Source organism: Podarcis pityusensis (genome assembly GCF_964106645.2).
Source record: "Podarcis pityusensis genome assembly, chromosome: 6".
NCBI classification, from domain to species: Eukaryota; Metazoa; Chordata; class Lepidosauria; order Squamata; family Lacertidae; genus Podarcis; species Podarcis pityusensis.
In genome coordinates this window covers 19,393,802-19,420,656 of record NC_138030.1, presented here as the reverse complement: position 1 = coordinate 19,420,656, position 26,855 = coordinate 19,393,802, and the positions used below count along the sequence as shown (strand labels likewise).

General features: G+C 43.4%; 1 protein-coding gene and 1 long non-coding RNA gene across 4 annotated transcripts in view; both read right to left on the bottom strand.

Annotated features, from left to right (window-relative positions):
* Window positions 1-26,855, bottom strand: part of LOC308480254 — a 113,381-nt gene that overhangs the window by 17,959 nt on the left and 68,567 nt on the right. The window lies entirely within an intron of this gene.
* Window positions 1-26,855, bottom strand: part of PTGIS (prostaglandin I2 synthase) — a 48,428-nt gene that overhangs the window by 12,345 nt on the left and 9,228 nt on the right. For all 3 annotated transcript variants that reach the window (XM_081011323.1, XM_081011324.1, XM_081011325.1), the window contains exons 2-7: window positions 19,849-19,972; window positions 15,510-15,688; window positions 9,506-9,649; window positions 7,561-7,715; window positions 5,206-5,387; window positions 1,511-1,679 (exon numbers count right to left, since the gene is read on the bottom strand). In XM_081011323.1, coding sequence (XP_080867449.1) covers window positions 1,511-1,679; window positions 5,206-5,387; window positions 7,561-7,715; window positions 9,506-9,649; window positions 15,510-15,688; window positions 19,849-19,972 — 953 coding nt within the window. The remainder of the gene's footprint in view (window positions 1-1,510; window positions 1,680-5,205; window positions 5,388-7,560; window positions 7,716-9,505; window positions 9,650-15,509; window positions 15,689-19,848; window positions 19,973-26,855) is intronic.

The following is a 26,855-nucleotide window of genomic DNA, read 5'->3' as shown; positions in this document are numbered from 1 at the left end:
GAATCGGACGCTTGTGCAATGATTATATAAGAGCATGTTGGAGTCCTACATTTGGCAGATGCTAATGAGGAAGTATTTCTCTTCCCTTTATGACTACACATTAAGAATAACCACACATTCACATAAATCTTGCAGGGGAGGCTCAGCAGCAATTTAGATGTGCATTCCAGAGAAATTTAGGGGGCAATGAGAGAGAGAGAGTGAGAGTGAGAGTGAGTGAAAGAGGTATTAAGTGCCTGCCAACTTATTGCTCTTCAGATATTGATCGAGCCTTCTACAAATATGAGTCTTCCTCAGGGACCCTGCACTTCCCAAATGTGCCTGAGGCCCAGTAATTAATAACACTCCATGGATCACCCTGCATAGGGAGGTTTGATCTTTGACTCTATCCCTGAAGTAGTCTCAGGCTCCTCCAATGAGGAACTCCACCAACTCGTCATGGACCAAAAGTCCTCCAATCTTTTGGATGAGAAGATAGAAATCGTACCAGGAGAATGCCAGGGTTCTCAAACCAGGGTTCTGCCCAAGCACTGAAGAAGCCACCACCATGACTTAGGACCTCAGTTGGTTATGTGAGCATTGTTGAAGTAATTCATGGGTGCCTAGGACCTGTCCAAGGTCCTGTAAAGTTTAATGGTAACACCAGCTTCTGTTGGTCTCCCATTCAAAACCAGTCCTTCCAAGTCTTGCTCAGCTCCCTGTAGGTTCCCAGCATGACTGAAACAGGACACATGTAATAGAATACTTGAGCTGGTGCCATCATATGAGAGTTATGTACCATTTCCTGCACAGAAGTGCAGATATTAGGCTGCTTCAGTTGTTCTCTTCTCAGGTGATTATGGTTGTCTGAGGGGCAGATGCTTTTATTGCCCCCACCATTATGCCCCCTCATGACCACATGTTGAGGCGAAAGGTCTGAAGCAGGGATCCAGCTTTAAGTATGTAGGCCCTGCCCCAATGATGATTGCCTTACTCTTCCTAATGACAGGGCTGGCTCTGCACAGATTCAGAAAGACTGAGTAACTGGGCAGCACATGGAGACAGCTATAACCATGATAGGGGTATCTGGAAACAGTGCAACTCAGACCACAGAAATGTAGGGACAGTAGAGAATCTGGTGGTGAAGGGAAATATGTGAAGGGAAATTGGATGTCAAAGAGGCACATGGAATGGGTGCAGGGACTTCAGGAGCCAGTGGTACTGCTGTGAGCTAGTGTGGTCTAGCGGTTAGGGTGTTGGCTAGGACCTGGGAGACCAGAGTTCAAATCCACACTTCTCCATGAAACTCACTGGGTGACCTAGACCCAGACACCATTTGCCAGCCTAACCTACCTCACAGGATTGTTGAGGCAAAAAAATAGGGATGGGGAGAACCATATATGCTACCTTGCTCTCTGGAGCAAAGGCAGGATATACATGTAATAATAAATAACATGTTTGTTTTTTTAAAAAAAGTTTCATGGAAGGTATCAAATTGCCTGAAGCTGGCTCCAAATGTGAGATTACTAACCAAAAATGGGTGTGCAGTCTAAAATCTCTTGGCTGATTCCATGCATTTGTCCAATTTTTTGTCTTCTACTTTGAAAGATTCCTTCCATTTCACCTTGAACTGCTGCCATGGTTGAAGGGTATTTTAAAAGAAACAGGAGAAGCCAGAAAACTGCAGGCCCTGCATTACTCTAAAAATAAACACAACAACAAGATTGTCAACAACAACAAAACAACAACTCATGAATCAATAAAGCATCTACTACAACAACATAAGGAAACAAAACACAAGTCACTGTAAATATCATTTTCATTTGTAAAGAACACCAACTGCATCCATAACATGAAAGTAAATTAACAAGAGGATGGTTCTTGAAGGATTGCCCTGAAAGGCTGATAAATACCTTTCAAGCACTTGTGCATTATTAATGGTAGTATTCCCAGACCTAATCGGCTCCTTCAGAAACTCGAAGCATCTGACAATTCTTTTATCAGGAAGACAATAACAGGAGGAGCCTGGACAAGCCCTGTGAATTTAGGCATATACAGTGGTACCTCGGGTTAAGAACTTAATTCATTCTGGAGGTCTGTTCTTAACCTGAAACTGTTCTTAACCTGAAGCACCACTTTAGCTAATGGGGCCTCCTGCTGCCGCTGCGCCGCCGAAGCGTATGTAACCTGAGGTACCACTGTAATTGAATCAAAGCTGGAAGCAGAACATGAAGGCTTGTACCCATGTCATACTTAGAGCAGACCTGTTGAAATCAATGGGAACCAGTTGCAGGGCAAGCTCAACCTGATTGACTATGTTGGAGAGAGTTTGGATGGAGTGTGTTTGGGGGGGGGATAACTTTGCATCTTAATCTACCTCCCTTACATTACATATGCAAATTATGTCAGTTTTCCTAAGGGTTTCGGTGCGCCAGAGCTCATGCACCCGAACCAAGCATGGTTGAATACGTGGAGATAATGGTAACAGAAATTACGACATAAATTCAGCCATAGCAGACAGCATGGTGAATAATGTAGTATTTGGTGGAAACCAAAGTGCTGCAGAATGGAAGCAGAACAGATTGTGATGAGTATAGAAATCACTGCCTTCTCACATCCCTTACCAGAGATGCAACGCGAGACCTTTTGCGTGCATGGTGTGTGTCCTTTTACTGAGCCACAGAACATCCCTTTCTCTCTATACAATTCCTACATCTCACTTCCAGTTCAAAAACAAGGCTTCTAGCAATCTGAACTACAGGAACAATCTGGAAAAGAATGGTTATACTGCTCTCTAAAGGCTGAACAAAGCAAAAGGGAGTAAAAAAAGGAAAAAGTGAGATATTTGCTCCCCCCCCAATTTTTCCTAAACCTCACAGCTTTTGCTCTAGTCTTGTGCTTTGTTTAGACCTAGCTTATGAAGTTGGCTTGTATTGATACACATCATTAAGCTTGCTGCAGCCAACGGCCATATGGAGAAAAAGTGCCAGGAAAGTTGAACGCAAAAGGTGCCAGCTTCAATTCCAGGCAGTGGCGAAGCTACCTGCTCCAGCACTGGGGGTGGTGTACATCTGGGGGCATGGCTGGCGAACGTCCCAGGGAGCGTGGCACGCATCAGGGTGCAGGAAGCAGTGTGCATCCCGGGGCATGCACAGCAAGCAGTGCAAGTCCTGGGGGTGTACAGCAAGCAGCGAGAGTCCCAGGGGGTGAGGGTGGCTGCGATGTCACCCCCCCAGATGGCACCTGGGGCGTACCACCCCCCTCACCCCCATGGCCCGTTTACAATGTTAAGCCCCCTTCCTAAATGTGTTGAACCTGGAGCGAGAGTTTGACCATCAGTGCTAAATGGACAGCTGAGAACTCAAGCCCTCTTTGGAAGTACATTTCCTCCATGTAACTGGAATCATGCAAGGGACAGTTTCAGCTCCGCTCGAGTTTTTAGCATCTAGCTTGAACATGCCCCCTCCACCATGTTCTCATCATAGCCCTCCGCATGTCTGGGGCTGAATTTCTGTAGCAGGGAGCCTGCTGTACACATGCGCTGTACAATCTAGAACCCTGGTCTTCCAGGCTTTCAAAATGTGTGGAGAGCTGACACAAGTAGAGAAGGTTGCTTGCCAAAGAAGTTCAGTTCCCAAGCCATGGAAAGTTACCGATCTGAGAGTTCAAGAGGTGACATAAAAGGATGGAGCTGATGAGCTCATCTCCATTCTCCTCCATGCACTATCCTAATCATGTAGCAGGTGAACTTTTGAAGAGGGTTTCAGAGTTTCCTAATTATAAAAACAGGTTGTCTTTGCATAGGGAAGTTTTCCACCTGCCCCTTTGCACCCAGGATGGCAAATCTATTTCAGAATCTGGAAAATACACTCCGTGGAAAATCAAGGGTAAAAAAAATATCCGGCGGACCAAGCTTTGTGTACTTTTCCTTTGCTTTTCTTTTTAAAATTGTGATGATTAAGTGAAATGCAATATAGCACCATCGCTGATGGCAAGTGCATCTACAGTACATTAAACCTAACAGGGAAGAGCGCAGGGCATACATAATTCATACTGTTTTTGGAGAAGAGGATGCAAGTTTATTCCGCACAACTTTTCAAGGAGGGCGACTGCTCTTTTAATTAAAGTGCAGGCATTTAAAGGAGGGGACAAAGTGCACAAGGTTTTTAATCATTCATGTTGCAAGCAAATGCGTTTATTCGTGCTTCTCGGGGTGGTGGTGGAATAAAGTCTCTTCCGCCTCCTTGGAGACTGCATTCCAGAAAATTCCTGTCATCTCCTAGGGAAGCTGTAGGGAAACTGTAGAGTGCAATGTCATTTGGGGCAGATGCACTAATGCGTGTGGAATGTGTGTGTGTACAGGGGGCGGGGTTTACAGGTGGAAGAAGCAGAAAAGCAAGCTGCATGCAGTGGTTTTCAGAGTGTGCTCACAAAGGTTCCTCTGGAAACTGATTAGGGGCTCCTGAATACAATGTTCTTCTGCCACTACTGATACTCCCCTAGTAGTAAACTGTTTTATACCAAGTCAGGCTTTAGCCCATATAGGTAATAGAATCATAGAGTTGGAAGGGACCCTGAGGATCATTCAGTCCAAACCCCTGCAATGCAGGAATATGCAGCTTTTCCATATGGGGCTCAAACCTGCAACCTTGGCGTTATCAGCAAGACGCTCTAACCAGCTGAGCTATCCAGTTGGTCAGTACAGTGGTACCTCTGGATGCAAATGGGATCCGTTCTGGAGCCCTGTTCACATCCTGAAGTGAACGCAACCCGCGTCTGCGCGGGTCGTGATTCACCGCGTCTGTGCATGCGTGTGACGTCATTTTGAGTGTCTGCTCATGCGCAAGCGGCGAAACCTGGAAGTAACACATTCAGTTACTTCTGGGTCGCCACGGAGCGTAACCTGAAAACGCTCAATCTGAAGCTACTTTAACCTGAGGTATGACTGTATTATTATTATTTTAAAATAATTTTTATTAATTTTCTTTTCTCAAAACAAATATCCAATATCATTGTTAAACATACATTTCCCAATTTTCCCCCTCCCTGTTGACTTCCCTCAGCTACCATTTCTGGATTATTACATCAAATGATACATTCTACTGTTTATATACAATATTATGTATATAATATTGCATGGAAGTTTGGAAGTGGAGAGTCATGCCTATCGTTTAAACTCCAAAATAAAAGTGTCGATTGAGGAAGTGGGATGGTGGAATTTCCTACCTGAGTGCTCCAGAGCTGCAACAGCATTGCTCTTGTCTGCATATTTTCATCTACTCCAAGGTCTACCAAGTGCTGTTTGTAGCTGTCCAGCCAAACACTTCGGTTAGCTCTGCAATCCAGTCTCTTCACAGACAGTAACTTCCAGAGGTGCTTCCTAAGGCTGTTGATTTCCTTCTTTTCCGCTGCACATAGAAAAGCCAGTGGCATCAATAGGAATGTTGTATTATTGTGATTGCACTAATATACCTCCTCCCACAAGAGGTCAGAACAGCACATATGGGGCCGTCTCATTTTATCCGGACAACAACCCTGTGAGATTATTTTAGATTGCCTTAGATTATTGCATTATATGCATTAATTCCAATTTTAATTGTTAGCCGTCTTGAGGGTCCTTGTTAAGAATGAAAGGTGGGAGACAAATGATTTCATAAATCAGTAGGTATACTGAAAGATTCTCCAATGCCACCATTCATAGCTGAGAAAGAATTTGAATCCAGGAGAACTCTAAGCAGTACCCTGGGATTGCAGAGATAAAGGGAAGCACACTCTGGTCTTTGTCAGTGAGCAGAGGCTGAAACCTTTGCCTCCCAGGAGGTGTATAATGGCATGGTAAGGACTAGTTGGGCCCCATCAACCAGCTAGAGGAGGAGGAACTGTTCGGATACTTGCATTCCTCTTCCCTCCCCATTCCCCTTTCCTTTTGAATCATGTCTACTAGACTGTAAGTCTGTAGAAAAGGACTGTCTTATCTTTTGATATGTGTACAGCACAGAGCAGAATCCTAACCCCATAATAAGCACTATTGGAAGAGAGGAGTTAGGATTAGGTGGTGGTCCCTCTGCTGGGCTATGCCAGTGGTGGAACTCTGCTGCCATGGAGGTTTCCACTGTTTCAGTAGTAGTCCTCATAGTTTTTCCACTATTCTGCAAGTATCATTCTAATGGGTAACCCATGGGTATGCAAACTAAGGCCCGGGGGCTGAATCTGGCCCAATCACCTTCTGAATCCGGCCCACGGATGGTCCAGGAATCAGCGTGTTTTTACATGAGTAGAATGTGTCCTTTTAGTTAAAATGCATCTCTGTTATTTGTGGGGCATGCCTGGTGTTTTTACATGAGTAGAATATGTGCTTTTATTTAAAATACATCTCTGGGTTATTTGTGGGGCATAGAAATTCGTTCATTTCCCCCCAAAAAATATAGTCCGACCCCCCACAAAGTCTGAGGGACGGTGAAAAAGATCTGAAAAACCAGATCTATCTATTCCTTAAAAAAACAAGCAAACCACAACTCCCTGCAAGGCAAAATGACCTGAAAGGTTGCACAACAGCACCATCTACTGCTCATAATAGCTTCTGTACATTAAGTAGTCTAGTCCTTCTCGGAAGCTACATTTCTGTTACTGTCAGATCACATTTATGCAGCAGTGTTATGGGCTTATTTTTTGCAACTGGGAACATCTGGTTAGTGGAGCAGCAGCTGCCGCCGCCAAAACTCTGAAGACATGAGAATGAAACTTGAGGGACACGGCCTAACCCAAAATGCTGCCAAGGTAGAGATGGCTCCGGCAGCGGTGCAAAAGGAGTGGAATGGAAGCTCTGCTGGTTTAGCAAAAAAGCTCAATGGTGATGGGTCACCAGATCTAGACAGTGGTGCAGACTTGTGTACTTTTGGTCCAGAGGGCAAGACAAAACAAAGGGGTGGAAATTGCAAGGAGGCAGATTTGGGCTTAACATGAGGAGAAGGTCCTAACAGCAAGAGCTTCTCGACAGTATAGAAAGCTTCCCTGGGAGGTGCTGGACTTGCCTTCACTTAGATGAACTAAGAGGCCCATCAGGCCCATCTGCATAGGAATCTGTTATTGCAAAATTCCTGCACAAAGCAGGGAAGCTGGAGTAGATTGCTTTCAAATTACCTTCCGGTTCTGAAATCCTAAGGCTATCCAAGATCCATTAGAGATCTGTGTGCTCGTGTGTGTGTGTGTGCATGCGCACACATAAACATATGCATTTATGCAAATATACATAACTTAATTTTAAAATACAAAAAATAAATTTACATAAAGAAAGGTGTGTTGGGGGATAGGGCAGAGCCGACCCTACCATTAGGCAGATTGAGGCAGCCACCTCAAACAGCAAATGCTGGGGCGGGGCAGCCTCCTACAATTCTCCAGAGTCCCATGAGCTCTCCCCAAGTCTGGTGCCTCAAGCAGTTAGCTCTGCCTACAAAGGCTGAGAGATGAATTTCCAGGTTTGGTGATGGAGAGCGTTGTTTTTGGAGGCCAAGCCACACACCACTTCCAATTTACCAAGCACCAGAGTTTGGGGAATGATTGTTCTTGACCAGACACACCAACCTGCACTCAAGATGGAGCGAGCAGCTTTCATCAAAAGACGGTCCAGTTTATAAAACTCAGTGTATATTTCCAGGGAGAAGGCCAGGTCTTTAGCTTGATTCCTGCTATCCTCATAATCTTTGCCTTCATTGCCATACAGTGTCAGGAACCCAGCTCTGGCAAGTGGGGATAGAAACAATAAAAATCCTCTTTAAAATACTATTATTTTCTTGCAATATAAATATCACAGTCATCTTGAACAAATGTATTAATTACAATGACTTTCAGTACCATTTATATGGAAATGGTAGCATCTCTACCTCTCTATTCAAACCCTTTCATCCTCAACTCATTATGCGTGCCTTTTGAAAATTCATATCTATATTAAATATCTGCTTTTCTGCTATTCTTCTTGCTTGTCTCATGCTCAGTATATCCAAAGCTGAGTTTTATCTCTTCCATCCCATTTTTCTCATAATCAGTCTCCTCATCTATTGACAATATCACCATCTATGGTTTGCACTATGTGTACAATGTGTACAATGACTGTGTACACATTGCTGTTTACTCAGACTCCTGTGAGTACACACAACATCAGCCACAATGCTCTTGCTTCTGGAGAAATGCTGTTCTCTGGCACATCTTCCCTCAAACCAGCTTCCATCTGTTTTGAAAACAGTGTCCCACAATGTGGAAGCAGAAGTCCTTTCCACAAGTGCAAAGTCACCTTGGGTTACAACTCTTGATAACTTTTGTAAAAAAGTGAGGGCCAGCAGTCTTTAGAGCAGGATGGGGAAGCTGTGGCCTTCCAGATGCTATTAGACTCTTACTCCCATTAATCTCAGCCACCATGACCAATGTTGTGACATCATTCAAAAAATGGCCCTCAACCTATGGGCTGGTCCAGTTTGCAGACTCACTCGGAGGGAGAGGACAAGGTCCGATGGATGCTGCTGTTCCTTCTCTCCCTTCCTGTTGCTGTTCGTTTTCCTTGTGAGGAATGGCAAACAGGTAGCAAGAGCAGGGAGGAAGAAAAGCAGAGGGTTGGCAATGGGTCCCCTGGTGAGTTAGGAGTCCCATCTGGTACCCAGTGATGCCACTGGGTATCTGATGTGTTGTTGTTGTTGTTGTTGTTGTTGTTGTTGTTGTTGTTGTTGTTGTGTCCGACTCTTCGTGACCCCATGGACCAGAGCACGCCAGGCACTCCTGTCTTCCGCTGCCTCCTGCAGTTTGGTCAAACTCATGCTGGTAGCTTCGAGAACACTGTCCAACCATCTCGTCCTCTGTCGTCCCCTTCTCCTTGTGCCCTCCATCTTTCCCAAGATCAGGGTCTTTTCCAGGGAGTCTTCTCTTCTCATGAGGTGGCCAAAGTATTGGAGCCTCAGCTTCACGATCTGTCCTTCCAGTGAGCACTCAGGGATGATTTCCTTAAGAATGGAGAAGTTTGATCTTCTTGCAGTCCATGGGACTCTCAAGAGTCTCCTCCAACACCATAATTCAAAAGTATCAATTCTTTGGTGATCAGCCTTCTTTATGGTCCAGCTCTCACTTCCATACATCACTACTGGGGTATCTGATGTAGGAACCACCTGATCCCTTATATCCCTGCCAAGTCACTACTGGTGGCCGCCCATGGTTCAGATGCATGGCTTGTATCCACAAGGAGCCATTGGGTTGGTATTGCGAGCCCAGTTTTATGAGATGCCTTTCTAGTTGAGATAGACAGCCCTCTCCCCACCTGTTGAACTTCCAGCACCCACTGAATACTTTTTTATTCCAGCAGGCAGCTTAATTGAATTCTGACTTTATAATGTTAACTGATTATACTGAGTTTTTTGTGCATCACTTCGAGATGATGGCAACTAAGCGGTATATAAACTGTCTGAATAAATATATGCTGGCCCTGAGTAGACCTCACCACCATCTTCCTGTATCAGAGGAAAGGGCTTAGGTATGCTGTGCTCACCTGAACATTGTACTGTAGGAGAGGTGAAACAGACCTTCCTCTTTCCACTGCTGGCTGGCTCTATCTGGGTCAGAAAGCAGAATGGTTCGTAAGTTGAAGAACATCGCCTTTGTTAGGGTGGGGAGATTCTTGTTCTGCAGAGTCCTGGGGAAGGAAAAGTGGGACAAAACAAACCTCTTTACTTTAGAAGAATAAAAGCAAGAGTTATTAAAGGTGTAGGTTAACCATTCATAAGACATAAGTTCCTTTTCTTTTGTTACAGGCCCTGTTACAAAGTGTAGAATTTAAATCAGGGACAGTAGCAATTAAAATAACAGTAAGAGGCAAGATTTAGAATGTTTCAGTCATGAACAATGCAATCCCATTGAAAACTGCAACACATGTGACATTGGCTTTCTTATCTGCTGCTACACACTGTGAATTCTTGAAGGACTGAACTCACAAAACTACTGTTAATGGTGAAAGTGTTCAGAGTCTCCCTCTGCTGTAGTCATTTTTCCTAAATACAGTAACTTAAAGCTCCCCACCAGCCCATCTGGAGGAGAAGCTGTCAATGCGCCAGTTAAGGGGCTCTCTCACATTTCTCAGCAGGAAGCAACAGGAAGCAATACAAAGAGCAGGACTTACAAACAGGAGTTTTTAAATTAATGACACGATCTTCCATAGTGCTTTGCCTGAGCTGCAGTCCCATTCGACTACAGCAGCTAAAAATGCCCACAACTGAGATCTGAAAAATACAGGAGGACAACACAGAAAATACTGGACTGCAGCAATTTAACAACAGCAACATCTGGATTCTCTGTAAAAAGCATATGACCAAAGGGTGGCAATTCCAGAGAAAAGGGCTAATGGAGAAGCAAGCATAGATAGCAGTTTGGATGAACTCAGAGGTCCCAAGTGAGCTGGCAAGATTCCCTAAAATACGTCTACGTACCATTACCAATCTTTCCCTGCAACAACTGCTGGAGAGGGCAGGTGTACTTGGGGGTGCATTATTAGTTCATTAATGGCAGCCAATTTGCCACATACCCTTTTTTGTACCGAACATGAAAGCCTAGAATTTATTTCTGATGTTCACGCATCAGAGCCACTGCACATACAGGCAGGCCCCACCTGGACCACTTTCAACAGTCCAAAGAATTCTAGGAACTTCAGTCTCTGATGGGTTCTGAGAATAGGTTAGGAGACACCTGCTCCCCTCATGGAGCAACAGTTTTCAGAGTGGTTTAACTGTCCCTCCTCACAGGGAGCTCTGGAAATTGTAGCTCTTGGGCTTGTTTTTGTTAGAACAAGTGTAAAGGAACAGGCAGAATATAACATGCTGAGGGAATAAGGCCTTGAGAAGAGACAGAGAAAGGCCCCCACATAACAAGACCCAAAGCTGACAGTGTGGCCAACATTACTGTATGGTTTGGTGCCCTTTTGAGCAGCCACTATCTTCTATTTACATATCTGTCACATTTGCACCTCATCTTTCCTCCAAAGAGGTCAGGCAGCATTTCTGTCTGTTTTATGCTCCCAACAACCCTGCAGTGTAGGTTGGGCAGGGAGAAGATGTCTGGCCCTTAAATTCCGTAGCAAGGTTCACTACTGAACTGAGACATGAACTCTCCTCATTCTGCTGCATACACCATGCAGCCTTCATTACCCAAAGCTACATCGACTGCTTCTTTGAGAACCATTCTGTTACTGAACACCTCAGAGGACTAAATGACTCTGTTTTTCTTGGCCCGCTCACTGGGAAACTTCCACAAGTAAAGCTTTCACAAGGAACTTGCATCCAGCAGAGCCACTCCTTGTTTACATTAGCCAACATTAATTCGATCCGCTGGTTATGCTTTTACCTAAGGAGGTGGTAATGCACATCTCTGTGATCCATTCAACTGAGGTGTAATAAGAGTACTCCCGATTATTAATATCAGAAGAAACCAGAAGCAACAGGATTCCCTTGTATAGTGTCAACTTCACAATAAAAGAATCATCGGCTGGGGAAGGAATAGGAAACCATTTCTAACCAGCAGGCCATATCCTTATTTCTCCACCCCTGCAGGGCCAAATTGTATATGTGGCTGGGGCCACACACCTGTCAATCACCTGAAACCATAGCGACATCAAGTAATGCGGTGCTTTGTAGCCCCTGCTGTCAGAACTTCAAAGTGCAGCATGGAGCTATTTGAAAACCCCTTTACAATACCCCCAAATGACTCTCTGAATCTCCAAAATCAGAAGTTTAAAGAGCAGCACCGGACTGTTTGCAAAAGAGCGTTCAAACAGCCCCACACTGCACTTAGGCTGTGCACACCTGTTCTCAGCAGGGGAACAGGCAGGTGCCGCCAAACTGAGCAGGATTGTGTTGTCCACTCATCCTGCTGGCTGCAGAAGTCTGCTTCAACAGCATGCTTCCCACAGATTATCCTGCAAGCCAGAGGTTTCCCACCCCTGAGTTGAGACAAAGAGACAGAAATGCAGACCAGGTTCCAATCTCTTTTTTTTTTATATATATAATCTTTATTAATTTTCCAGAAAAGATTACATTAAGAATCAAAGCTCAGGAACATAGAAACATACATCCAAAAAAAAAAGAAAAAAAGGAAAAAGAAAAAGAGGTTCACCTCTTTACACTTATTTTCAATAACTTCTTTTGAGGACTTCCCCACGTCTCCTCCTATTGTTTCCCAACTCCAATTTATTTATTCTAGCAAGTTTTTCCCCTAAACATCCTGTACCTTATTTTATTAAAATTACTTAACCCTAGTTTGATTAAATTCATTTTAATTATAAAATTATACTTTAATTCATTTGTTGTGCTAGCATTTTATTAACGTATACCCCTTAATCCTCTGTATAAGAGTAAAAGAACAGAAAAAAGATATAAGCATGTTTCTAAAAAAGAAAAAAAGATACCTTTCCTAAAATTGCCACCCTTTCCCCCCCACGGATTCCCCATTCTTATAAAATATTCTTTATTCTATAAAAATTAATAGGTAGAGAACAAAAAAAAAAAAACTTCAACCCCCTTCGGACTGTTAAGTCCCACCCTTCTCCCCCGGCTTCAATCCTTAATCAAAGTATATTTAGTCCATCTTTCTAGCCTGGTGATCTCACGTCCGAGGCGCGCAAGTCTCTCACAGTTCCTTTCAGCCGATTCCTTCGAAAGTCTCTCATGCTTAACTCCCAGGATCGAAGACTTATTTTCTCAATGTTGGCGATGATTCTTTCAGTTAAACCTGTTTGCTTGTGTCCCATATTCCAACATTGTTTCATAAATCTATATGTCCCAAATAGTCCTGTTTTCACCTTAGTCAGTTTAGATTTCTTCTTAGCAGATCTTGGTCTCTCCTCTCCTTTATGTGGTGTCTCAGCCTTCCCTTCCTTCAGCTCCTTTTGCTTGGCAGGTGTCTTTTCCTCCTCAATCTTGGGTTCTTTCCCTTGTCCAGCTGCCTGTGTTTCAAACGATGAGTCCCTTTCCAAATCAGTTAGTGTATTTTCAGATAGCTTCGGGTCTGGTGGGCTCATAGACAAAACAAGGCCTTTCTCATTCCTCTGTATCAAATTTCCCACAAGAGAGATCAGCTCTTTCAAACCAGCACGTATTTCCTGTATTCCTTGTTTTAGTTCCATTCTTGCAATGTCCAAGAGTCCCCTCTAGAGGGATTCTGGTTTTAATGATCTTTCCCTCTCCGATCCAAAAGTCAGACTTGTTTGTGTCGATCTTTCCTTATTTGTAATAATTTGTAGCAATTTAATCGGTTAAAGTTTCAATTTTCAGTTCTTTCAACTTTGACAGCTAATTTGACAGCTGTCAAAAGTATCTATGTCTCAGCAGGCTCTTAGCTCGGATTGCTCCCGGGCTTGAGTAGGGTGATACTTAATTTCAAACAAAATAATCTCTTGTCCTCCAGCACCTTAGCTTAGGTCTTTTAAATCCGTGAGGTCTGTATTTTTTATCCAATCTCACAAGTTTTCCCGCAACTTTAGTTGTCAAATCCTTGCTTGCACTATTAACAATATGGAGGAGGCGGACTTCCCTTTTTTTTCATCTCCTCCGTTCGTACCAAATCCAATCCGAAAAATTTATAATCCAATTTTCAAATTACTCACGGGTTGTTGCTCTTAGTTTTGAGTCCAAATTTAGCAGGAAGAAGTTAGCGCTGACTGAAGAATGGCATGCGGCTTCGCTCGGCAGGGGTAGCAGAAGACTCACAGCACCACGCCGCTCCCAGGCACCCGATCCTTAGCCTTTAAAAAGGCTCTCTCACGGGTCGGGGGGCGCTTACGATGCCCGCCGAGTCACCATGTCCACGTACCCCGTGTACGTGGTTTGTGAGGGTCCCCGTGTCGCCGGCACGGTAAGACCCGATCCCCTGCTGAGCCGATTCCCTCCGGAGCTCGGAGGGAATCCGCCATTAGACAGACGCGCCAACCCGGAAGTCCCCCCAGGTTCCAATCTCACCTTTGCTATGAGCTCACCAAGTGACCTGACACAAGCCACTTTCTGCAAAATTTAGAAATAATTAACCAGCTCCTCAGCTAGTGCCAAAAACTCAAGAGAGTTGGTGCCAGTTGTATCTTGTAGAGGAGGGAATTCCAGAACTGGGGTGCCACCACCGAGAAGGCTGTCCCCCATATTGCTGCATAATAAGCATCAGCTAAAGGCAGGGCAACCAAGAGAGCCTCTCTCGCAGATGCCAGCAATTGGAGAGTTATAACCAGATGACATCAGCTGTTCTCCCAACTATCCAGGCCCAAAGTTACATATGCCTTTACAAAGCATTCATTTAAGTGCCGGCATTGTAAGGTTGTTGTCAAGCAAGTGCTCAAGTTGTCAAGCAGCGTCAGTCCCTGCCCCCACCCAAGCATTGAGCTGTAAACAGAGTTATCTGATGCTTCCAGTCATGTGACTCCAGCTCCATCAAATGAGCATTTATCCTCAGTGTTGTTGTTTTTTCCTTTTCATTTGCCAGCATAAACTCTGAGGTCTGGTTGTTTATGTCCTGCTATTGCCTTCTCCCTCTGCCCTCCCCCTCAGTTTTAAGGGTTTAATGTAGTTTGTGGCTATGCTAGAGACCCACCTCCCCCCCCCCCGGTACAAAAGATTAAAACCCAGACACCATTCAAAATTTGAGATTCTACAGGAAGACTCTGAAAACAACAATATTTACAAAGCCAAGCTGCTTATCCAATTCTTCTTGTAAGGACCTTTAAAGTAGGGATGAGGAAAATGCAGCCTTCCAGATTGCTAGAGCGTGAGATTCTTAATATCAGGGTCATGAATTTGAGCTCCACTCTGGGCAAAAAGATTCCTGCCTTACAGGAGTCGAACTGCCCTGAGACCCCCGAGTATAGGGCGGTATATAAATTCAATCCATCTATCTATAGAGGAAGGGATGCGGGTGGTGCTGTGGGTTAAACCACAGAGCCTAGGTCTTGCCGATCAGAAGGTCGGTGGTTCGAATCCCAGTGACGGAGTGAGCTCCCATTGCTCGGTCCCTGCTCCTGCCAACCTAGCAGTTTGAAAGCACGTCAAAGTGCAAGTAGATAAACAGGTACCGCTCCAGCGGGAAGGTAAACGGCATATCCGTGCTCTGCTCTGGTTCGCCATGAGGCGGCTTAGTCATGCTGGCCACATGACCCAGAAGCTGTACACCGGCTCCCTCAGCCTATAGAGCGAGATGAGCGCCACAACCCCAGAGTCGGTCACGACTGGACCTAATGGTCAGGCGTCCCTTTACCTTTACTTTATCTATAGAGGACCCTTCTGGTCCCTTCTATGATGTTTGATGCCAAGTCCCTTTAGGCCAAGCCAGCTCACTGGATGACATTAAGCCAAGTGTTGCTGCTCAGCCTAACCTCACAGGGTTGTTGTGAGGATAAAATGGGGAGGGGGTCACCACCTTGAGCTCCTTGGAGGAATGGTGGAACACACATGCAACAAATAAATAGATGGTCCATGGTACAGCGGCTTGGCTTTTGCAAGCACTGTTCACGTAAGAAAGGCACCTACATTCTCATCATGACCTTTTCCGCGTTAGGGTCGTAATCCGGCAGCTTGACTTCAAACATTCGGTCCATTAAAATGCGGGCATACTGGCCAAAGTCTAGCTTGGAACGTGACTCCCAAAGCACTGCTTCGTAGGAATGGGGGTCCAGTAAGACGGTGACAAATTTCCCTGCAGCTTGAACCTGAAATACAAACAAGCCAAGCAAATCACGAAAATACGAAACTTGTGTGTTATTCATTAAAGGAAGTGGAACTATAAATGTGGCCCTAGAAATAAATGTATCGTACACTTGCTTTCCAAATCCATGTTTAACCAGTAGCATTGTAAACCCCCAAGAAATAAAAGCAAATGCAATTAGGTGCCATATATTTATAGCACCAGAAACGAAACAGCTGCACCGCGAACTTTCCATTATTCCCTCTTGGGGAGGTTCTTAAATGAGCCAATATGGTTCCTATCAGCCCCGTGTTCTTCCCCATCACAGCACTGCACTGGGAGGGGTGGCTCCTCTTCTCCCTGCATGGTGTTGTGATGGGTGGGAAAATATCTGTCACTGCTCTCCAGAGACTACTCTGGGAAGAGGAGAGGTGACGATTCCCCTCTCCCAGGTCAGCACTGGGCTTGGAGGAGAAGTTTAGAACCTCAATCCCATGCTGAGATGCAGAGATCTCCCCAAATGCAGCCCTGAGCTTGGTAGAAAGATTTAAACCTAACCTCTCCAAGACCAGCAGCACATTGCAATATTATATAATTAAGGCTTTTGATCTTTGATTTGCTTGGAAGAGGATAAAAGATTCTCCAATTTGTTGATATTAGACAGAAGAAGGATCTCATTAGTCACTGGAGAGATGTTAAAAATCTTTGGACGGTTTCCTAGAATCTGTGTAGGAGCTGTGTCGCACTTTTAAATTTGGAAATCCACCATGATGGAAGTCAACACCGAGCTGCAGAATTACAAATAGCCATAGGGGGAGGTGAGCCTTTAATATTTGTATTTCCAGTTTGATTTGGTAAATCTCCCTCGGAAAGGCTAATGTTTGATGCAACCGGTCTGGGGAAATTAATGAGCAGACGCTTAGACTTGATTTCATCGGAACTGAGTGAAGATGGCGGCTGCCAGCAGCGAAAAGACCTTTGGATTGATTCGGCAGAAACACCAGCATGTGAGGAGATGCTGCAAACTTATAGAGGGGAATCATAGACATAAAATCCACACAGAAACACATGATTGCTTGTTTCACTTGCTTGTGGGAACAACTCAGAGGCTGTGAAAGAAGGAAGGTTAACAACAGGAAGAATTAGAGGAACCATCGGAAATGACTATGAAAAGCAGAAGAGATATGGGGTGATCAGAACCTGCTGAACTTGAAGCATGGAAAGTCCTATTAAAAAAATTATAATTTGGCAGAATATTTGGATTATTTGGTATGTATAATTTGGAATATTTAATGTGATTTGCTTGGATTGTTAAAGTGGAAAATTTAATAAAAATGATTTAAAAAAAAAAACCAGCAGCACATCGCACAACAGTGTGGCACGTTCCTGTCTGTGTGACATGTGAGTGGTCTGCATGTCTGTGTTAGATAATGTCACAGAGGAAGACTTCTGATCTGCCTTTGGTGCCTGTTTCAATTCTGGTGAGTGTGTGTGCTTTCGTGCGGGTTTATATGAGCTGTATGTGCGGTGGCGCCATGCGTTCCAGCCAGAGCATGTTTTCAGTGGCAAAAGCACCCGCAACCACCACTCACAACTGGCCTTCAGAGAGTTGGCTAGCCCAGAGTCCAACCCCCAGGCTGGAAAGGGGTTAGCTACCTCTGCGATACAATGAATAAAATTCAAGGGTTTCCCAAATGGTAAAACTGTGTCATAACTTTGCTCACTGATTCCTGTGCATAGGGCTGTCGCCATGGGTTTCCCTTGAAGCAATGCTTGAAGAGAAGAAGGCTGTGGGTCAGCAAGAATGGCTGGTGTTCCCTAATAGTGCAAAATCTCCCTACGAGTTTATTTCTCTCTCTGAAGAATTATGTATTGAGCAACAGGAGGTTGCATAGATGAGTTGTCTAAACATGAAGGAACTGTGTCATTATGTAAAACTGACGCTGCTCTGTGACCTGTAAAGGGAAGATCACATAAAAGCTATCCCTGTGTAGACTATTTTGTACACAAAGCTTCTCACATTTAAAGTTGCTTGGTCATTATCTAGAGATGGTGCCTGGCTTTCGAAAAGCTGCAAGACAGGATGCAGCTGCTTTGCCTTGTCCCACCCCATTGCTTCAATTATCCCATCACCCACCTTCATCTCCCATGAGGCAAAAGAAGAATTTTGTTTGCAGGCACAGGCACGAAAGAAGTGGAAGAGGCACAGGAGGATTGAAGGCACAGCAGCTGCATTCTCTCTTGATTTTTGGAGTGTGAAATTGGCTCTTGGGATACAATCAGGGCTTTTTCTTCAACTGGAACTCGCCAGAACTCAGTTCCGGCACCTCTCAGGAGGGCACCATTATAAGAGAACAAGGGAGGTGTTCATGGTTTTTCTAGAAAAACAGCACTACATACAATGCATTTGGGTCGTGAATGGGCCTTATGCTGGCTGGTGATAGCAGTGAGATCAGCTTGGGATCCAGCAGATCCTGGGCCAGCTCAGCCCTACCCACCTGTTATGTACTGAACTGAATCCTAGAACAATAGGATCCAGAATGCAGCAGTCTGATTGGTCCGCGGGAGCCACCCAATCCAGCTCCAGGTGGAAGTGAATCAGCGACCTGATTGGCCTGCAGGAGTGGCCAATCAGGCTTCTGGATGAAGTAAATCAGCAACCTGATTGGCCTGCAAGAGTGGCCAATCAGGCTTCTGGAGGAGGTGAATCCGCAACCTGATTGGCCTACAGGAGCAGCCCGGAATTAGCCAATCACGCGGGGCCCATTGTGTAAATAATGTATATATAGCTAGACATTTTGGGGAAAGTTTCATTCATTGCTACTATGAGCTGAATAAAGAACATGAAATTCACACTCGATTCCGAGTATATTTCACTGGCGACGAAGGAGGGATTCCACTGAGCTGACTGCCATGCACAGCACCGCAGCACCGCCGCCTGCCGCACTGCTGCATCGCACCGTGCATCCAGGCTTCAGCTCCAGTGCCCTCCTTCAGGGCTTTCCACTGGGTGGAGATAGTGCCAGTAGACCTCTCATTTGCCCTCCTATTCAGAACCAAGTGGAGCTGGGCAAATGAGAGGTCTGGTTCAGCTGGGAGAGCTGGGTGGACAGACACGTCCACTCAATCCAAATGCCCCACAACCCAGTGTCAGAGTTGGATTGGTCTGTTAGTAAAGTACTTAGAGCAGAATGAAAGCATAGAGAGAAATGGGAGACTGGTTATTGAGAGTGAGGGAAAGCAGAAGATCTAGGAACTTTTTCTAAATTTAGACCAGCTTTCTGGGATCACCTGCTTCACAGGACTCAAGGGAATTCTGGGCTTCTCCCACAAAACTAGGGTCTCAAGTTGTCAACAGTTCAGGAATGGCTCAAGACACTGAGATGCCCGAGGCAAAGGACAAGATAGAGATAGTGCTCTTCTCAAACTCAACAGGGCAGGCATTTAAATCTTACTTCAACCCTGGTGGTGGGACAGTGTCATCTACCGCAGCAGCTTCAGGGGTGCTGGACTGGCCACCGGGCACACACAGCTCTGTTAGGCAACACTTCGCTGCTTCTCCCCAGCCCTTAGCACAGGGCTCACCCATCTTTTTAGACCTATGGGCTCCTTTAGACTTGTGAGTGAGTCCCATGGACACCTGCTCTCTGGTCACTTTCTTCCTTACTCCCTAGATTACATGCACACAGTGCACACACATGGAGATACAGAAAGAGAAAGTGCATACACATATCCTAAGTAATTTGGGTAAAAGTTGGACCCATTAGAATTAATCTGAACCTTGGAAAGCAAATACAATCAAAAGAGAAAGAGGGAATGTGTGTCACCCTACCAACTTCCTCCTTCAGCTTTATGTACTCAAGGGAGACAAAGGTAAATATCTTCACCACTCATGATAAAGAGGGGCAGCTAGTGGGTGGGTAGAGGATCAGAGGCCTTTTAGGCCCCCCAAGGGTGTTATTGTGTCCACAGACCCCATATTGGTGACATTTGTCCTAGCATCTCTCTGCTAAATGCTGCTAATCTCCTGCCCTGCTACAGGCACATCCTCTGACCAACAGCCCTGGTGATGTGGGGAGCAGGAGACCAGGGCCTGAGTCATGGTGCCACCCATTCATCACCTTCAAAAAACAGTAATATAAAATTAAATGCTAAGGTGACTCACGCAGAGGACTTGGTACTCACTGTGTAAATATCCCCATGCTTCTTCCTCATGCCAGTCATGAACTTGGCGGCATCTCTGCCAAATTCCAGCGCGTGCCCAAGCCAAGGAATGAAACCTTTGTCAAGTGGAGGTTCCCCCGGTCGCCTGGAAATAAGGCCAATATGGAAACTGTTAACTATATTGGCATTTAATCATTCCAAACTCTTATCATTATCATTCCAAACTCCCTTATACAGTGGTACCTCGGGATGCGAATGGGATCCGTTCCAGAGCCCCGTTCGCATCCAGAAGCAAACGTAACTAGCGATGGCACATCTGCGCACGCACGCGTCGCTTTTTGTCGCTTCTGCGCATGCACGTGACGTCATTTTGAGCATCTGCGCATGCACGAGTGGCGAAACCCTGAAGTAACGCGCTCTGTTACTTCCGGGTTGCCGCGGAGCGCAACTCGAACACGCTCAACATGAAGCATATTCAACCCGAGGTATGACTGTACAACAACTGCGATATTAATGACATCTATTCATCTTGGGACGCGGGTTCTAGGGATGCGGGTGGCGCTGTGGGTAAAACCTCAGCGCCTAGGACTTGCCGATCGCATGGTCAGCGGTTCGAATCCCTGCGGCGGGGTGAGCTCCCGTCATTCGGTCCCAGCTCCTGCCCACCTAGCAGTTCGAAAGCACCCTTAAGTGCAAGTAGATACATAGGTACCGCTTTATAGCGGGAAGGTAAACGGCGTTCCGTGCGCTGCGCTGGTGCTGGCTCACCAGAGCAGCTTCATCACGCTGGCCACGTGACCCGGAAGTGTCTTCGGACAGCGCTGGCTCCCGGCCTCTTAAGTGAGATGAGCGCACAACCCTAGAGTCTGTCAAGACTGGCCCGTACGGGCAGGGGTGCCTTTACCTTTACCTATTCATCTTGATACATTGAATTATTTTTAAACCCGTAGGTGAAGCATTCTATATCCTTATTCCTCCTGTGTGTGACAATTATTCTGAATAAAAGACAGTCCTTTATTTGAAAGATTTCTCTCTTTGAAGGGTTTTCCAGTCCAACCAGTCTGCTGGAATAGCTCAGTAGGTACAACATGAGACTCTTAATCTCAGGGTCGTGGGTCCAAGCCTCACGCTGGGCAAAAGATTCCTGCATTGTGGGTATTAGAGTTGGTGACCCTTGTGGTCTCTTCCAACACCACAATTCAGTGATTCTATGATTTATTTAAAGAAAAGGACCACAAAGAAGGGAAAATGGAGGCTTTGAATATGCCTATCAGTATTTAGCACTGCGGGAACAAACTGATGGATTATATTTCTAGTTAAAATAATTATATCACGCAGCTGCAGGAATGCAGTGGATAAAAAGACTGAATTACGTTAAAAGAAACTGACGTGTTAGATCTAGAAGGCCACGATAATAGGTATGGCTGGCACGCGTATTTAGTATACGACAAAGTGAAAGTCCACAGGGGATTTTTGAGCCGTGTGATAAGGAAATCATTATACAGTACAAAATATGGATTAAATACAAAGGAATATTGGAGCCAAAGAGACCCCTGTGGACCTCAGCCACAGAAGCCATGGCAGTTAAAAAAAGAAACATGAAAGGAGAATGGGCGACATACAGATCAGTCTTGGAAGTAGATAAGGATAAACCAACATTGAAGAAATATGAGGAAATTAAAAACTTGCTAACAGATTGGCTACAATATTTCCAGCTACATCAAAGATTAACTATAGATTCAAAACAAGGAATTGCAAAGGAAACATCTAGATTCGAAAGAGAATTAATATTTAACAAAAAGGAAAATATTTCACGAGTGTATGAGTATCTTCTGGAATGGGAAACAAAAGAGGAACAAGTTAAAGCAAAATAAAAAAAATCCTTCCAGTAGCACCTTTAAGACCAACTAAGTTAGTTCTTGGTATGAGCTTTCGTGTGCAAGCACACTTCTTCAGATACACTGAAACAGAAGTTGCCAGATCCTTCTATATAGTGAGAAGGTGGGGAGGGGTATTACTCAGAAGGGTGGTGGGAATTGGAGATTGGCAGATAGCTGAGATGAGCCTGCTGACGACTCTTAACGACTGTAATAGGTCTTACAGGAAAAGGCAAGGGGTGAGAAGGTGAGAAATGGCTTAGTCATGTATAATGGGATAAGAATCCAATGTCTTTGTTCAAACCAGGTCTCTCCATGGTTTTAAGTTTGGTAATGAGTTGCAATTCAGCAGCTTCTCTTTCCAGTCTATTTCTGAAATTCCTTTGTAGTAAAACAGTTACTTTGAGATCTTGTAAGTAACTGTTTCGATATTCTGTAAGTAACTGTTTCGATATTCTGTAAGTAACTGTAAGTAACAAGATCTCAAAGTAACTGTTTTACTACAAAGGAATTTCAGAAATAGACTGGAAAGAGAAGCTGCTGAATTGCAACTCATTACCAAACTTAAAACCATGGAGAGACCTGGTTTGAACAAAGACATTGGATTCTTATCCCATTATACATGACTAAGCCATTTCTCACCTTCTCACCCCTTGCCTTTTCCTGTAAGACCTATTACAGTCGTTAAGAGTCGTCAGCAGGCTCATCTCAGCTATCTGCCAATCTCCAATTCCCACCACCCTTCTGAGTAATACCCCTCCCCACCTTCTCACTATATAGAAGGATCTGGCAACTTCTGTTTCAGTGTATCTGAAGAAGTGTGCTTGCACACAAAAGCTCATACCAAGAACTAACTTAGTTGGTCTTAAAGGTGCTACTGGAAGGATTTTTTTTATTTTGACTATGGCAGACCAACACGGCTACCTATCTGTAACAAGTTAAAGCAGTTATGGTTAAATGGGTGCAGGACTTTGGGCATAATATACTTATGGAGAGATTATGGACAACAGACATTAAATTCATAGCATGCTATAATCTCAGGGAAAACACCATGAAAATGGTATATAGATGGTATCTTACTCCCAAAAAGCTTGCTGTATAAAGGGAAAACATCAACCTGTTGGAGATGCGAAAAAGAGGAGTGGTTATTCTATCGTATGTGGTGGATATGTATAGCCATTGGCAAATACAGTGGTACCTTGGGTTACATACGCTTCAGGTTACATCGGCTTCAGGTTACAGACTCCGCTAACCCAGAAATAGTGCTTCGGGTTAAGAACTTTGCTTCAGGATAAGAACAGAAATCGGGCTCCGGCGGTGCAGCGGCAGCAGGAGGCCCCACGATCTAAAGTGGTGCTTCAGGTTAAGAATAGTTTCAGGTTAAGAACGGACCTCCGGAACGAATTAAGTACTTAACCCGAGGTACCACTGTACTGGAATGATATTTATAACGAGTTTAAGAAACTATTTAAAATCACCTTCAAAAACCCCCCAGAGATTTTCCTACTTGGTATACTACCACCAGAAATTTAAAAAGATATAAGAACATTGTTTATGTACGGTATAACAGCATCTAGAACCCTTATAGCAAGGAACTGGAAGAATGAAACGCTCCGAGAGATTACAGATTGGCAGATACTCATGTTAGAATATCTACAGTTAGCAAAACTGACGGGATTAGTTAGAGGAATATCGAAACAAACAAAACAACAACAACTAGAGAATGGATAATATTTAAGAATTATGCAAAACTTTATTGTACAAATAACTCCATATTAGCAGAAATTGAATGATATTTATAAAGAAAAAGATCAAAGGAATGTATACAAAGCAGAAAGAAATTATATTAAACAATGTAAACCTGTGTAAAAAAGAATGTTATCTCAAACAGTATAATGAGAAAGATGGGAAGGATTGTGCTGATGAGTACTTTTACTATGTAAATAACTTTGTCTTTTTTGTTTTGTTTTTATTTGATTTCTTTGTTACTTATCTGTTACTTCCTTATTTCTTCTTCTTTTTTCTTTATAAATTTTCTATTTTATATAATTTTCTCTTTTTTTAACCTGTTAAGAGATAGTACATAATGTTTGTATAGACATGCAAATTTTTTAATCCATAAAGAATTGATAGTTTAAAATAAAATAAAACAAGTTAACAGTCACAAGAATAGGGTGGGTCGTAAAAAAATCAAGATTTCAACTGTAATTTTTTTTAAATAACTATTTCTAAATTTGCACCTATACATATAAAGTAGCCAAGGCAAAGTTTATGCAAAGCCATGTCTTCATTTGCTCTCTTTTTTGGTAATTCATTAATGGCCACCTTAATTGAAGGTCATCTGCAGTGTCACAGATATTAACACCCCAGGCAGAAGTCGCATTTGCTCTCTTACACAATGCTTTTTGTGCTCAGCTTTCAGACACACAGTAACCACGTGTAATGAAATCAAGTAATGTGCATACTGTCTGTGTTCAAATGGGGGAGTGATTATCGTTTTCCTCTGCAAGAGCCCGTGCTGATACTGCAACCCAATCTCAGTTGTTTACCTATGTCTTAAATCACAGTGATTAGTTGAATTAATAAAAGGCTTAAGGGGAATGGAAATCTACTTTTCTGTTAGCCAAAAACCAGCAGGCCACACAGGATTCTGCTGCTAACCAATAGCTTAGCTTACGTAAACTGTGGGTTAATCTATTCTAAAAATGGATGGGCAGGGTGACATCTTGGCTCCAAACCCTTCCTGCAGTTTCAAAACCAAAATGTTAAAAATACAGCATTACAAAAAGGCATTTATTATTTCAGTTTGATTTGAAAGCACCTCAGGCCTTTCCTGCATTTTGTACGCTCTTTTAAAAGTCAGTAGAAGCTATGTGCAGGCAGGTAAGCATGCTAGATTTTTCCAGGAAAACACTGGAGAAAAAGAAAAGTGGGGCAGAACGTTCTGGAATGGGTTGTTCTCCAAACTCCTGAATTAATTCCTATTTATAGCCCTACCATGGAATCCAAAGCAGCAAACATTTTATTTAATCATTTCGTTAAATTTATACGCAGCTTGATTGTTTAAAAAACTTCAAAGTGGTTTACAAGAAGATAAATCAACAAGAAAAATTCACAACTCTACTTTAAAACACACAAAAGTTAAACCTGAAGCATTTTTATTAGGGATTGTAGGGAAAGATCTGCCAAAAAAGCTGAAAAACATCTTCATGTATGTGACAACGGTTCAGGTAGCACAAGAGTTCTGGTAGCACAAGGATGGAAGACTGAAGAAACCCCAACCAAAGAATCATGGCAAGAAAAATTGATGGACTATGCAGAACTGGCAAAACTGACATACAAGCTACGGGACAAGGATAACTGTGACTTTAAAGATGAATGGGAACCCTTTACAAAGTATTTGAAGATACAACAAAGCAAACTGGATTCCTTGGCTGGTTTTGAATAAACATTCACAAACTTTTTATTGATAATAATCAGCTAAATAGTTTGAGGATTTATACAACTGTGTAACATGCAGAAAACAGCATTTTTAGAGAAATCAAAGACTGGAACTGAGGGAAGTCGGGGGGGGGTTCTGTGGGGGGAGGGAGGGAGAGGGAGGAAAAATGGGGCGGGGAAATAAGGATGATATGTTTCTGGATAATATGTTTTGTTTTAATTTTGAATAAAAGTTATTAAAAAAAACAAATACAAAAGTTAAAATGCTAAAACAGATTAAAATTACCTCAGCTTCCTAAGCATCTGGGAACAAAAATGTTTCAGACCATACCCTGGGATCCTCAGACCTACTCAGAGTTAACTTACCCTGCAAGGGTCTTGGGAAAACCAGGACTTTCCATTTTTCTCCCCACAAGAGCACAACCACCATTTTGGGTGCCGTGACCTCTCAATACTTTGCGCTGAAACTTCACCCTTTTTTCAGGGCTGCAGTCTTGCACAGTGCCCCAAAATGCACGCTTTGGGGCACAGTGAGAGCATGACCCAGGATAAAGTGCTTCATTTGGGCTTCATGATCTCACACAGCTCACGCAACTTGTGCAGGAGCATGGATGGGAAGATGTGCCTCCTGGTTTTGGGACTCAACATGTTGGAGGGTAAGAAGTAAACACAAACTGTTTCTTTCAGAGGACCAAAAAGAAGAAGTGGATCTAACGAAACAGTGGGCTCACTGGGCATTTCCATATCCCAAATGAGGAACTGGACACGGCTGGTTTTCCTAAATCAGAGAGGTCTAGCTTGTTTAGAGTAGGGCTAGTTCAGATCACGACATGTTGAGCTACTCTTTCCAAGCATGCAAATCTTCCAGAAGACTGGAAGAAATTTAAAGAATATTTGAATAAATATTGTAATATTAAAGACATGTAATCACTTGAAAGAATCAATTAGGCCTAGGATTAAATTAGGATTAAATATATAAACAAGAAAATATACGATAAGAAAAGTTAGGAAATATGATTATGACTGTGATATGGTATTATGAAATAATGATTTTGGAAACTGCTATATATAATTACTAAGAAATTCAGATGGAAGAGATTTGAGGAAGTCAAATAATATGTTTATGAAGATGGATTTTAATTAATTGTTAGTGTTGGGAAGATTTGTTGTATTTTATGTTTTATATTCTCTTTTCTTTTCTTTTTTTCTGTGTTACTCTTTTTTCTTTATTATTGTCAATCTTTTCTTTTGTTATATTTATGTATAGAAAATAATAAATATTACTTTTTTAAAAAAGCATGCAAATCACCACTCCAGGCTTATTTAGAAGGAAGGGTGGGAAATCAATATGACAGACCCTCCAAGCGTTCCTATTTTCCAGGGACGTCCCTGATTTAGAGAAGCTGTCCCAGTTTCTGATTCAATCCTGGAATGTCCCACTTTTCCTTAGGATGTCCGTATTCTCTTTGGAACAATGTTGGAAGGTATGGAGTCATCCAACCCCCGAGCCATATGAAGGCAATCCAGTTTTTTTTTAATGTTTAATGTTTTATTGTGTTTTTATATACGTTGGAAGCTGCCCAGAGTGGCTCGAGCAACCCAGTAAGATGTGTGCAGTATAAATAGTAAAATTATCGTTATGGAATTGGACGTCCCTATTTTCATAGGAGAAATGTTGGAGGGTATGATATGATAAATCAAAGAATACAT